The sequence below is a fragment of the Bactrocera neohumeralis genome, chromosome 6, assembly GCF_024586455.1.
Source record: "Bactrocera neohumeralis isolate Rockhampton chromosome 6, APGP_CSIRO_Bneo_wtdbg2-racon-allhic-juicebox.fasta_v2, whole genome shotgun sequence".
In the NCBI taxonomy this organism is placed as follows: Eukaryota; Metazoa; Arthropoda; class Insecta; order Diptera; family Tephritidae; genus Bactrocera; species Bactrocera neohumeralis.
In genome coordinates this window covers 9928034-9942001 of record NC_065923.1, presented here as the reverse complement: position 1 = coordinate 9942001, position 13968 = coordinate 9928034, and the positions used below count along the sequence as shown (strand labels likewise).

At 37.6% G+C, this 13968-nt stretch overlaps 1 protein-coding gene across 8 annotated transcripts in view; it reads right to left on the bottom strand.

Annotated features, from left to right (window-relative positions):
• The window catches only part of LOC126762980 (antigen LPMC-61), a 140297-nt gene that overhangs the window by 14312 nt on the left and 112017 nt on the right, over positions 1-13968 (bottom strand). For 6 of the 8 annotated variants that reach the window (XM_050480096.1, XM_050480102.1, XM_050480103.1 and 3 more), the window contains one exon: positions 2549-2751. In XM_050480096.1, coding sequence (XP_050336053.1) covers positions 2549-2751 — 203 coding nt within the window. Of the gene's footprint in view, positions 1-2548; positions 2752-12582; positions 12802-12957; positions 13514-13968 lie in introns of those variants that run through there. The other 2 variants (XM_050480100.1, XM_050480101.1) reach the window with 2 other exon arrangements.

Here is a 13968-nt window from a genome sequence, read left to right as displayed (position 1 = left end):
AGCTGCTACAAAAGACAACCGCTGGGAAAGCTCGTGCGGCGCGGCGTATGCGTAACATTGCACTCTGGTGCGCGTTGGCCGCGCGCTTTTAAATTTGTCGGTTGCGGCATTTAATTTCTGCTCGTTACCTTTTAAATTGTGTCCATTTGTGGCCATTATTTTTTATGTGACAATTCGTTAAACAAATGCATGAATGCGGACTAAAAAGAATTAAACAGATTAACAAATAAATTAACTTTTGTTTGCTATGCTTTTTTCATCTTATTTATTTGCCGCTGTAGTGACCACGAATGGCATTGTCTCCCTTGCAATTTTGCTTCATTGCCGCTTCAGCTCATCTGCGTAAGCGTGCGCGTGTGCGCATGTGCTCTGCTCATTGCAATTTTGTAGTAATTCATAGTGCGAAAAATCCCATTTATTTTAATTGCCGCCATTTTTTTGTCCGCCAATAGCATTGTTGCGGTCGAAGTTTGAGGTTTCCACTACAGAAGCGTGTGGAAACTCAAACAGCGAAAAAGCCAAGGCACAAAAATGCATGGCGGCGCGGATGTCCGTGTGTGTTACAGGCTTCTATTTGCTTTCAAATAGTCTGTTTCGGGCTAACCGAACGCAAATTTGTTTTAATGCGATGCGCGTTTTGTGCTTTGCGCCCTTGGCTATTTTAATGTTGTTTGCCAAAGTTCTTACCACCAACTCTTTTTTTCTCGGTTGGCGTGTATGCAACGAATTGTTGCACGCGTGACGCCGTTTGACTTTTTGTGGTGGCCGTTGACTGCCACAAAAAAATTGGCATTTTTTATTATCATCAGTTCATGCGCAGTTTTGTAAGTGTGCCTTGTAATTGTTGCGCGCTCGTGAGTATTCACAAAGTTAATTTGCATAATTTACCGCTATGTGCAATTGTACATTGAGTTCCGGAAACCGAATAAACGGTGCATGTTGGTGGAGAATTGAAAGATCTCTCTTCGAATATCATACTTGCAGCCGGTTTGTTAGTCTTCTTGATCAGTTCCAGGATGGAGGTTTATCACTGTGTTCGGCAAAAGTAAGCAAAATTGGTTGGTTGGCTATTAAGAGTAAAAATGAGTCTACAGCGTCCTCGTCTTCATCGACACCGAACTAATCAATAAGTTGCCAACTTGAGTTTTTAATGCTTATGCTGTACAAGTACAAATACATATTCAAATGTTTTTGGTTATGCCGCATAACTTAAATCAACTTCCGATCAAGGACTGAAGCAAGAGGAAGGGTGTTTGATTGGTGCAAATTATTTCCTGAGGGTCGAGAACGCGTTGACGATGAACCACGTCCAGGATCGACATCAACTGATGATCAAGACGTCAATAAAGAAATTGGTGCTTGTGAATCGATGATTAACAGTCAGAGATCCTATTAGTATCGTTTTAATATCGGTAGGACCAATAAAAACCATTTTGGAAGACCATTTAGGCCTAAGAAAAGCGAAATCACGATTGGTTCCAAAATCACTAAATTTTTTTAAAAAACAGAGTCACGTTAACGTCTGTGAAACAATGCTTTCCGAGTACCAAGATGCCATGAAACGTATTATTACTGGCGATGAGTCTTGGCTCTATACTTACGACCGGGAAATAGACGATCAAAAGCCCGAATATCGTGGCAAAGGTGAGCCGAAGCTGAAAAAATCAAGTCAAAAAAGGTCAAAAATCAAGAATGTGACAGTTTTCTTTGTTGAGTTGTGGTCTACTTCGAATTTCTTCCGACCGGCCAAACTGTCAACAAGGAATACTATTTGTTATGCGTCGCCTGTGCGAAACTATTCGTAAAAGAGGTCGGAATTATGGGTCGACAACTCTTGATTTTATCAGCACGAGAATGCACTGTCGCATATTGCATTGATTCTTCGTGAGTTTTTAGCCAAGTTTGCAACCAATAACGTGTCATAACCACCGTATTCGCCTGATATAGCTCCGTGTGACTATTGGCTATTCAGTAAACTCAGACGACTGCTCCGGGTAAGCCGTTTTGAGTCAATTGAAGACATTAAATGTGAATCGCCACGCGCATTGAAGAATATTCCGGAAATTGACTTTAACAACTGACGGGGATGTTTAAAAATTATGAACAAAGTCTTACTGAGAGAGGACAAACTATTAAAGCTCAATATAATATCTCAAGTAGCAGAGGTTTCAACCAATTAAAAAACCAGAGATCAAATGGGGTATGCAATGGGAAAATGTGCAATAGTAAAATTAAAAGATATTTACAAGGGATTAATCATTATTTCGATATGTGTGCATATATACAATATTTACATATTTAGAGCGCTATTTACAAATGTTACTGAAGGCCAGTCGATAAAACATTGGTATAATTTGAGGGGCTGAGAGCTCAGTAGTTTTTGCAGGCATGATTCATACTTCGCTATTTCGTTAAGTCACTGTACAATGTTTAATAATCTTGCTCCGAACTTGACTCCGCGTTTGTGTATTTGTATTTTAGTTGGTAACCGCTTTTAATTTAGTTTAATTTGTAATGCGTAAAATGCATTGGCAACTGCTGTAATTACCTGGTTGGCTGGCGCAGCTGGCTGCTGTTGTTGTTGCTGTTGAAGTGGCTGCTGCTGCTGCTGCAAGTGTTGTGGCTGCTGCTGTTGTCCTGGCTGTTGTGGTAGCGAGCCTGACACCGGGTAGTGGCCAGAGGTTGGTTGGGGCGTGAATTCCCTAACAACGCGCTCCTCGGATACGGGCGGCCAAGCAACGCGCTTATAACCTGGGAGAGAGGGAGAGATAGAGAGAGCGCGATTAGGAAAATTGTATTGGCGACATAAAATATTCCCGAAAATGCTTTTTATAATGATACTGTGCCATAATGAACTAGGGACATAACAAGTGCTTTGTGTGTATGTTTTCATGAGTGTAAGGAGCTAAAACGATGACTTCTATATTTTCATTAATTATAAAGAAGACCAGGGCTTATAAAATAGGTAATAACTATGATATATTACAGTGGAAAGTACATAAAAAAATTAAATTGGAGAAGTAATGGTAATTGTAGCAGTTCTGACTTTTGTTTCATTTTCTGTTGTGAGCAAATATTTGTATTCATTTTTTTACGCTGCTTTTGTATCTTGCCAGCAGATACATTAAAACTTTGTCCACTCTTCGGCGCAAATGTTGTGCAAAAAGCATTGAAGAACCCTTAAAACAAAATATTTGTAACTGGATATCTCGCTTGTCGTTCAGCAAGGGCGCCGCTTGAAAAGCTGCCTTTGCCAGACATGTCACTCATGACGGACCAGTGACCAAGTGCGCTCGCAAAAACTATGGTTGGGTAGACTGATGTCCAACGATATCACCTAGTCCTCTGTGCTGGTAATTGTTGTTGTTGTCTTTTGATGTGGGAACATTTTTTGTTCATGTTCAATGGCTTTAAAAGCTGTCCCTTCCCATGCTGCCTTGATAGCAAGCACTCGCATAAAAACATTACTTTTTACCCCAAGAATATTTCAATTCGGTCTTGCTGTTATGTGTTTGTTGTTACTGAGTACGCTGGTTTCAAATTTAGTTTTCTTGATTTGTTTCTTTTTTAAATAAATTTGTAATATTTTTTTTTCTTTTTTTAAATAAATTTGTGATATTTTTCATAAATATCAGTGACACCCCTGTTCTAACTCGAAGTAAATTAATTTTTTCTGCCAGCTTCCAGCTTCCATCTTCCGTTTTCCATTTCCATATTCTCTGTTTTCATTTGCATTCAACGATAAGTGTGCTTTTTACAATTATGCATTTCGGTTTCGGAGGGTCATTCGCATTCCCACAATTATTATAGCTCGAAAGCGTTTGTGCTTCCTCGGAATTCTACTACCGTTCGAATTGATAGTTTTGTAAGCAAATTAAATGATGTGACATAAATACATATACATATATATATATATATATATATATATATATATATGAATGTATGTGTCAGAAGCAACCCTGACATTCACTTCTTTTTGTACTGACGAATACTTTAAAAAGCTCTTTTGGTCGATAGAGCAGATTGGCATTGGTTTGGCGGAAAGTTTATTGTACCAGAAAAGTTTTGCGCCCCAAAAATTCATAAATTTCTATTATTTGGGCTGAGAGCGGAACCAGTGCAATTAGTTTAATTCGGATATAAATAAGTAGCGCCATTAATTAGTTAAGCGTCGCTAATAAATTCTTCGATATTGGCATTTCACTTAAATTTATAAACCATTAATAGGAATTTATGATTTAACGCACACACGCACACATACATATGTACATGTTATGAATTATGGCATATGCGCTTTTGGGCATATATGTTATACCATAAACACACGCACGTACATATTAATTAACGGATATAATAACTGTTTCATTGCAATTATAACCACAAGGCCAGTGTAGCTGTAAACAAACTGCAAAGAAACGTATGAATTAACGGAAAATAAATCGATTGCTTTGTTGTAATTAAAGTGAGAGTTCAAGTGAAGCGCGCACGAAAATGTACAAGCAGACCACGACTTGCAACCTCAACCGCATTTCAGCAGCTCTGTGGCGGTCATAAATTCCCCATAAATTGAGGCGGACGCAACGTCAATACACTTACAGCGCACATTCCTTACATATGTGTGATTTATGGCATCGACGGGCAAGGTCGCCGTTGGCTAAAGGTGCGAGCGCGCACTGTTGTTAAATACATCGGACGTGTAAAGAATGCACATTCATTGCTGCCAAGCGGGCGCTAACTACTCCACCCAAAATATGAACAAAATATGAATATGTGAGGGTCCGTCTCTCACAGTCGTACGCAAGTGTGTGGTTAAAGCATAGATGGTACAAAACTTTTAACGGCTACGCTACTACTTAGTGGCAACAGCACAATACAAATATGTGTGTGAATGTGAATACATGAATAATATTGAGAACTGTCGTTACAACGCAATCCATTTTCATTATTTTTCTAATCTATATTGTAGATTCGCACTAAATCAGAGATCTGCATGTGTCTAACCGCCTCCGTTTGGTTCTAATTTCACTGACTCGCGTAGATCAAAATGTTCTGCACCGCCTTAGAATCATAATTTAGCACTTTGGACTGGATAAACAAGATCTCCCTGTTCCAATTGAAACCCTTTTGAAACGAATTATCAAATATGTTGTCATTTTTCGGTGCGTTTGCATTATTGGTATGAGTACCTGTTGTACGAGAATTTACGTTTACAGCGCCATTGTGGCGCCAGCCTACCTACACACCTGAGTTTCCACCCAATTTTTTTCTGTTTTCTGTTTTTGCAGGCATAAAGAAATGCTTATTATTAGATTTGCAGAATTGTGAGACATCAGCACGGTGCACATAAATCGAAGAAACCGTGCGAAAGTAGTTGCGTGGGCCGCAGAGCAGATATACAAACATTTTTGGCAGGCAATTACGCATTTTTCCTCAAATTTGTTTGCGCATTGCAATCGGAAAAATAAACGTTCTTTTGGCTTGCCGTTAGGAAAGGCAATAAATTGTGCGCCTTGCAATCGTCTATTCTACCATATAAATGTTGCATGAACAATAAAAGATTTTGCGGATGCTCAGCTCATGTAATAAAAAGCTATTTGCATTGGCATTTGGATATGCGAAATCAACCGTTACACCGCAGATATAAACACATTTGTAAATGCCTACGGAATGCTTATTTTTCCAAGTATAATTTTTAAGTATTAATTTATGATTAATATTGTGTGTACGTGTGCAGAAAACTAAGAGCCAGACAATAAAGGGCGCGCTGCTGTGCGAGTTCCTTACATCCGCATACAGAAGTAGGATACAGAAGTAGGTACAATGTGGCTCAAGTTAATGGGTGCAACACATCCCACAAGTAATGGTGTTGCAGCTTTTCACAAAATATTTAACGGAGGTAAACTCGTGGCCACGCAAACCTTACCACCCAAAATTTTTAAGTATTTGACTACACTTTATAGCTGTACTTTTTGCGGTATAGAAATTTTTAGAAATAAGTTAATGACATAATATTAATCAAAAATATTAAAAATTAAATACAAAACACATTCAGCTACAGATAAATCAATTGAAAGCAAGTGAGCTTTACAAAATGAGCTCGAAATGTAAGAGACTGATATGCGATGAAAAAATGATAGTTTTTATTTTTTTTAAATTTAATTTCATTTATACTATAACTGAAATTAATATTTTTTTAATTGAAACACAAAGTTTAGTGGGTGTATCACTTTAAAAACAATAAAAATTAAATAAATTTGTATAAGCACAGAAAAGCTAATTTATGCTTTACTCGTTAAACGTAATAAATTAAAAACTATAATTATAATTAGAAAATATAATTTACTTTACTTATGCAAAAACATAAAAAAAACAAATTTGAAGAAAATCACGAACGTACGAAAAAGTCCGAAAAAAATTTAAGAAAGTATAGTGGTAAGGTTTGCGTGGCCACGAGTGTATAAGGAAGTATTTTCGTGCGGAATAATCTAATAATCGGCGTTTTTTTATTGAGGTTACATCAGACACACGATTCGTATCGAACCTATTGTGGTGCCCTAGCGAAGTCGGCACTATTAGAAACTGTGAAATGGAGGAAAAACCTTTATTTTCTTGTTCAACTGATGCTGAAATCGAAGTTTTAGTGCAAACATTGTTATGTTCTGCGGTTTGGATATATTCAGCTGAGCGACAGTGTAAATCTTATAAGAGTAGACAAAACAGACATACATACAAATAAATATTTGATAATAGATGTGTGTAAGGAAAGTTGGGAATCACTCTGTATGAGGCCACCGCGGCCTCGATATTCCCACCAATGACAACTCGCTGCGTAAAAGCTTTAAAAAATATTTACTTAATATGCGCTGTTGCTATTTAGTCAAGGCGTTTGTTATGATAGCTGTATTTTAGCGACAGCAGCGCAGTGATTGCCATATCACTTTGCGGATGCTCAACCGAATTAGACTCAAAGTGTAGTCGCCAAAACCGTACAACCATGCCCAGAAGTGGCGCACGTGTACCAATCATTCATACACACACGCCACGCTACAAATGGACGCTGCAAACAACGTACGCCAATGCCGTGCGCCCGCCTAACATAATCCCGACAGCTATAATAGCATTACCTGACATATATGTATTTACGCATGTATGTGTGTGACCACGAGTAGCTGGCTGGCAGTGCGACTGTGTGTGTATGTCGCAATGAATGTTATTGTCCGAATGAACGATTGAATGAATGAATGCCTGGTCGAATGAGTGAAATGCCTAAGAGTGGTAATTTGCGGATATCCGTTTTGTTTTCATATCGATGAACGTGCCTGGTGCGCAAATGTGCGAAAATTCATAGTAAATGACTGGTTGCAAAGCATGCTGGCTGCTGTCAATACGGCCGATTGCTAGCGTTTGTTTGCGCGTGTGTGCCACTCGGCATAGGAGGCACGTAGGCTGGCCAACACCTTGTACGCGCGGCCAACGCCGCAGACAAGCAGACCAACAATGCTAACTGCTAAGTACGCTGGCGTGTGTGTGTGTGTGTGACTGTGTAACCGCAACTAGCTAGCTGCCCGATTACGGCACAGCATCTCCTGCTATTTGAGGTATGGACACGTGCGCATTCATACACCAATAGGCATTAAAGGATCACGCTCATTTGTGGCAACTGCAATGTGGGCGATGCTGTGTAGGCTTGATAGACGAGCATACGAGCAGACAACGGCGCTTACATATTGGCTGGCGCACATTCAAATGCATGACCATTGGGACGCGGCTGCAGTGCCAGCTTTTTGCCCTTAACGGCTTTTCGACCTTTCATTTTCATTTAATTTTTACGCCTCCATTTGTTTTTCTTTTTCGCCCTTACACTCACACCCAGCCGCCGTGGCCAGCGCTATGAGTCCCCAAGTAAATATAAAACATGTTTATTGTGTGCACACAGGCTTCCCGTTATGTTGCGTATGCGTGCGTTATACATACATATGTGTACAGCTATGTGTTTGCGTGTCTTCAGGTGTAAACGAATCGAAACTTACACGTCCAGCAGCACATAACACATAATGAAATTACACACACATACATATGTACATAGCAGCACGAAGGTGTGTGCGCAGATATGTGCGCGCTTGTTTGGCATTAACGGAAATTAATATTGATTGATGTTAAATTCAGTTAACGTTCACAGCTACCAATGTGGCCCCCAGGCTAAAACAAACGCCGTTATCAGCGCTGATAGCCCGCGTTCGACGCCATCAATTTCCCTATTTCACTGTTTTAATGGGCAAAAGTTAAGTGTACAAAGATGAGGCATTCAATCTCCAGCTGTCACTTTTACCCGCAATAAAACGCGCTTGGGCGGCTACTTGTACATGCACACACACGCATGCACACGTGTCTATATGTGTGTGCAGTGTATCCATATCACATTCACACTGCTCTAATTTTCTAACCTGCTGACCCTGTGCTGTTTAGACCTTTGGCCTTCTCCGACTCCCTGTTACGGTATGTGTAAGAGTATGTGTACGGGTGTGTGTGCGTATGAGCATTGAAATAAAGAGTTTTCTGCTTGTTCTCGCCCTCGTTATTATTGGGTTATAATTTTTCAAGTGTTAAGATTTGTTGTGTCAGGCCATATTGTTTTTATTACTACCGTTTTGTTACCCCTGGCAAGCTGCGTCCATGATTCGTTGTGGCTAATGGGTTTCCTAGCATTTTGAGCGCAGCTGGCTGGGGTTTAGCAGAGTTTCTCTTCCTCTGCTTCTCGTTTGTAATAAACGTGATTTGTTGTTGCTCTGCTCTGTTCACCTTTCTTGGTGAAACAGGGATTAAAGTGGTTAGTTGTGAATTTAATGTGGCAACAAGTGATTTATTGAACAAGAATGCTAAGTAGCGTGGCTTTAGATATGTAAAGCTTTTGATTCAAAAAGTAAAAAATATTTCAATTGTAATTCCGGGATAAGAAAAAAAATAGTTAGTTAATAGTGGTAGTCGAAAAAGTTTTTTCGTATTTTGTCAATAGATGCCGTTGCTGTCGTATATCTCCCTTGCTACAAATCACATTGCGTCATATTATATAGTGTTGGAAAGGTGAGACTTTAAGCTTCATTTAACTAAAAAAAATTAAATTCAGGAAAGTTGAAAAAAGTTACAGCTGTTCAAAAATGAGTAAAAATAATGAAGAAATTCGCTATATTTTGAAATTTTTGTATAAAAAAGGAAAGAATGCAACGCAAGCCACTAATGGAATTTGTGAAGTTTACGGCGACAATGTAGCACAACAATGGTTCGCTTGCTTCTGTTCTGGAAATTTCGAAATTTCGATTTAGACTGATGGAATAATGCCACTAGCGGATAAGTGGCAAAAAGTGGTCGACCAAAATGGTACATATTTTGTTTATTTATTTATTATTATAAATATAAAAAAATAAGTTGAAGTTTGATTAGAAATACGAAAATACTTTTTCGACTACCCAATATAATCAAAACTCAAATTTTGTTTCAATATGAATGGTTTCTATTAAAACGTTTTTCCTTCACCTGCTAACTTGTGAAAAGTGATGTTACGTTATTTTGCATTTTAGTTGACGATCAATTTTATATTTATTATTTATATGGTTTTAATGATTATTCCCCTGAGTTGCCACTTTAGAATGTTTACGGCCAATCTATTCTTAAGACCATGGATCTATGTATGTTTTGCATCTTTTTTTTATATTTCATTCAGAATTTTCGCTATTCACATTCTTCCTTAATCACATTCTAGAAATATTTTCTTCAAACTGCATATATGCGCTCGGAATTTAGCAAAAGTGCGTTTTGCTTCGATTTTTTCTTCGGTGTCCCATCCGCCCTCACTTGCATACATATACTGCCAGACACTTTGAGTGTGCTCTCTTTGTGGTGAGAAATGTTTTTTGCATAGTTTATGTATAAAAAGTGCTGTTCTTTTCGCCAAAGAAGTAACGAAGTAAAACGACGCAGAAAGGGAAACAGTAAAAGTAAGGATTGCAGAGCACATCGAGAATAAGTGAAATATCTAAGTAAACGACGATAAGCAGAGTACAAGGGAATTTCGCTTCAAAATGATGTTGAGTGCGCAGGAGCTTGTAGCCAAGTGCAAGCATTTTCCACTCATTAATTTCTCCCATTCCAACTTTGTAAAGTCCTTGAGCAATTTGCAGTGAAAGTCTTTGCTTATCTGCCCTGATGGGCGACTCTAAACTAAACATAAGTAGAATTTAAAGTTTAAAGTCTACACGAACGCAGACGCAAACACAGACATGGCTCAGACGGCTTCAAGCATTTGTTATGCATTTGGTAGAGTAGCTAGCTGACAATTGGTGGCTTAAGCCAAAATTAATTATCATTTCTTTCTGGCATAAGTATTATCGGTACACAAAGTGTCGGCATCAAAAGAAAATCAAATTCGTCAACGTCACAGTGCCACATTTGTATCGACATTGTCGTCAGTCAGTGTCGTCTTGAGGCAGAAGTATTTCAGCAATTGCTGTCAAAAATATACAAACCAAACATTAGCTAAGCGCAAAATAAATAGAACGACAACAAAAATATTTGTGAGGTCCATATGCCACACTTTGTTTTCGTCGAGTAAATTGTTTTGTGAATGCTAATTATAGCCGCCTAAGTAAATTCTTACTCATCCGTCGCTGTGTGTGCTCGCTCATGTCTGCATCATTTTGTCGATTCACTTTTCGAATATGCATATGTGTCAATTGGCATATATATTTGTAATAATTTTATGTTTTGCCGCTTTGCCTTGGTGATTTGCTATTTTAAGGTGATTTCTTCATAATCTCATTGGTAGTTGAATTACGAGGAAAGCGTTTGTGAAATGATTAATGATATTGAGCTCCTTCCTTTGATATGAGTTTAAAAAAATACTTTGTATCTTTCTCTTTACTATTTATATATATTTAGACATGACAGACGTGTTTAATTTATATTTAGGGGGTACTTTTCCTTTGGTAATTGGTTTAAAAAAAAAAATTATATATTGTTTGGATTATTTCGTATGGAAGAATTTTCTTAAATTTGTCTGATTCCAAGTCCGTTAAAGAGATGCAATTTTTTTAAATACTTCCATTAGTATTATAATACTTTTTTTTATTAAACTATATATGGTATTTACTGGAAAAGTAACGTTGAAACACTTGCTTGCCTTAGAGGCATTCAAAAATATAATTTCGGAATGAGGCACTTTGTAAATTGTAAAGGAATCGGTAAGCCTTATGACATAAAATTTGTTTTGAGACTTTATACATGGTATTTACTGGAAAAGTAAAGATGAAACCCTGAGTCGGTAAGCCTTCTGACTTAAAATTGGTATTCAGATTTTTTTTGGATAAAGAATTCCACAATTTTCTACTTTTGGGAGAGAGATAATTTGGAAAGATAGATATTTTTCTTCTTTTGTGAGAGAGATAATTTTTTACTAATTTTTTTGAAAGATAATTCCAAAATTTTCTACTTTTGGAAATAAACCTCGTTGTTTTCATTAAAGCAAAATTTTTCTTTTCAAACTCAACAAAACAAGGCAACAACATGTATTTCACGTATTTTTACAAAGAATTTCGAATACGGTGAGGACATAACATTTAAATTCTTTTCCCAGTCAAGCCAATGCGGTTTCCAGGGACCGCCAACCAAAAATATTTTGCAACATTTTGCTAAAAGCTTCTTTTTGCTAATTTTGTATTGGGAAAACAGAGAAGAGAATTGCATATTATTTGTAAGCTGTGAGCCACAGAAAAATACGGCGGTATTTTGGCACAGTTTTAGAATAAAAATAATTTTTTTTCCGCATTTTGAGTTGAAAAATTATATGCCATTATATTGACTCCTCCAACATATGTATGATTTATGCACATGCTCGTACATATGTTCTTATATATTTATTTATACACAAGCATGTGCATAATTTCAATGCTCATATTTCCCTCAAAACTAAAAATATTGACAATTCTCACGACAAAGCAACAGCCACAACGACCGCACCCGTCGGGACATAATTTTAGAAAAGGAGATCTGCGTGCGTTGGTTAGGCGGGTGGTGGGGTGGGCGCGTATATTTAGCGCATAAAAGTGCTACCACGCATTCATATGCGAGCGCATGCACATACATATCTTCAATATATACATATGAAATTATATTTTTGTGAAATGAGCGAAGTGAATAAAAATTCAGAAGTGGAACATCGACAAAGATGAGCACGTCACCAAAACACGCCAATCAAGGGGACGTGCTGAAGGTAGCGTAGACGACGGCGTAAACTTGGGGGCCGGGCGCACTTCGCACTTCGCACCGACGTGTGGTCACATGATCGCAGCAGAGATATATTTTTAAATGTTCACATTGAGATTTTTCAATTAATTTGGTTTATTTTTTCTGCACAAAAGCGAGTTTATTTACTTTCGATCAGTTAATTTAAGTTGCTGATTTTTCTAATTTCATTTCAATTATTGTTAAAGAATGTTCTGAGGTATATGCGTATGTACACAGAGCGATATGTTGGGTATGAAACACGTGCAGTATGCAAACATATGTACAATTTTTTCTTTGAGAAATTACCGTCCATATTTTTATAATTTTTATTGATTAATTGCCACTGTGAAACCATTTTTACAACGCTCTGAACTGTTTCTGTATTTGCTGTTTTGAGCAGTCTTTAGTCTGTTTAGCTTATTTAATAGTTTCTTCAAACAACTTGGTGCTCAAGCGCGGCTTTTCAGGTCTCTTGCAGTTAGGGGAATTACACAAATAACTATGTTTGCATTTGTTGTTGTCTATCTGTAAAATGTACAAGTTTTCAAAAGCAATAACACTAGCTGTAAATTTCTGTAAAAAATGTTTGTAAATAACTGTTAATATTTAACTATGGAAGGTGGCGAAAACTGGTGTTGAGCAGTGTAGAGAATAGTGTATAAAGTAGATTGTACACGTTACCACAAATCACAAATTCTTTTGATAACTGAATTTTGGCTATTGGATTTGAATTCCGAAATAATTTTGCACGTCCGATTCTCTGCTTTTCAACGTGTGTGTGTGACTATAATTGACTGCTTTCAGTGGTTGCGTGCGCTTCAGAGAAAATTTTCTTTAATTTAAATTTTTTTGGATTAATTTCGGTTGTTTTTGTTTTTTGACTTAATAAATGTACGTTTCGAATCGTTTTAGCTTATATTTGTTAAATCGTTTGATCGCGTTAATTAATGAGTATTTGTTATTAGGTGTTTCCAAAAATTCTTTATCGCTTCTTCAATGAATTTATAAATCGTTTTTTCCACTGAGTTGGGAAAAATTGAGAATATAAATTCACTTAGGAATTTCGTTGCTAATATACTCGTATGTACATATATATGCTTGTACGAATTGCTAAACTGCGGTTCTACTTGCAGCGGCGGTGCACTTAGCGCGCGCGTCTCGATTTTTGGTCGAATTTCGTTAAAATTGTCGTATCGAATTGAAGTGGCGAATCGTTGTGAGTTGAGGCAAAGTGCTGGCCGTTCGTCGCAACAAAATTTGAGGTTCACGTTGTGCCTGTGCTGGTGTTAGTGGGGTTCGTACAGTTCAGGGTGTGCACACCAAGATGGCTATCTAGCAGCTACACGCGAGTGAGACAGAAGCATCAAAAACTTTTGTATAGAGAAATTATTTAGCGATGTGTACTGTCCCAGATGGAACTTGTGCTTGCGATGATTTTTTAAGGAACAAATGACATAGAAACAAATGGGGTAACGTTCAATTAACAATTCAAAGACAGTATTAAAACAATCAAGTCACTTCTGTCGGTTACCTAGGAGTTGAAGTTTGAGCAAATATATGTACATATAAAGGTTATCTGGTTTCGAATCCGTGTACTGAAGTGGTAGTACTGCTTCATTTCCTTGTGGGTGGCATGGATTTGTACCGTGTGCGTTTCTGTTAGGAACACTGAATATCAATAACGGTTCGCGT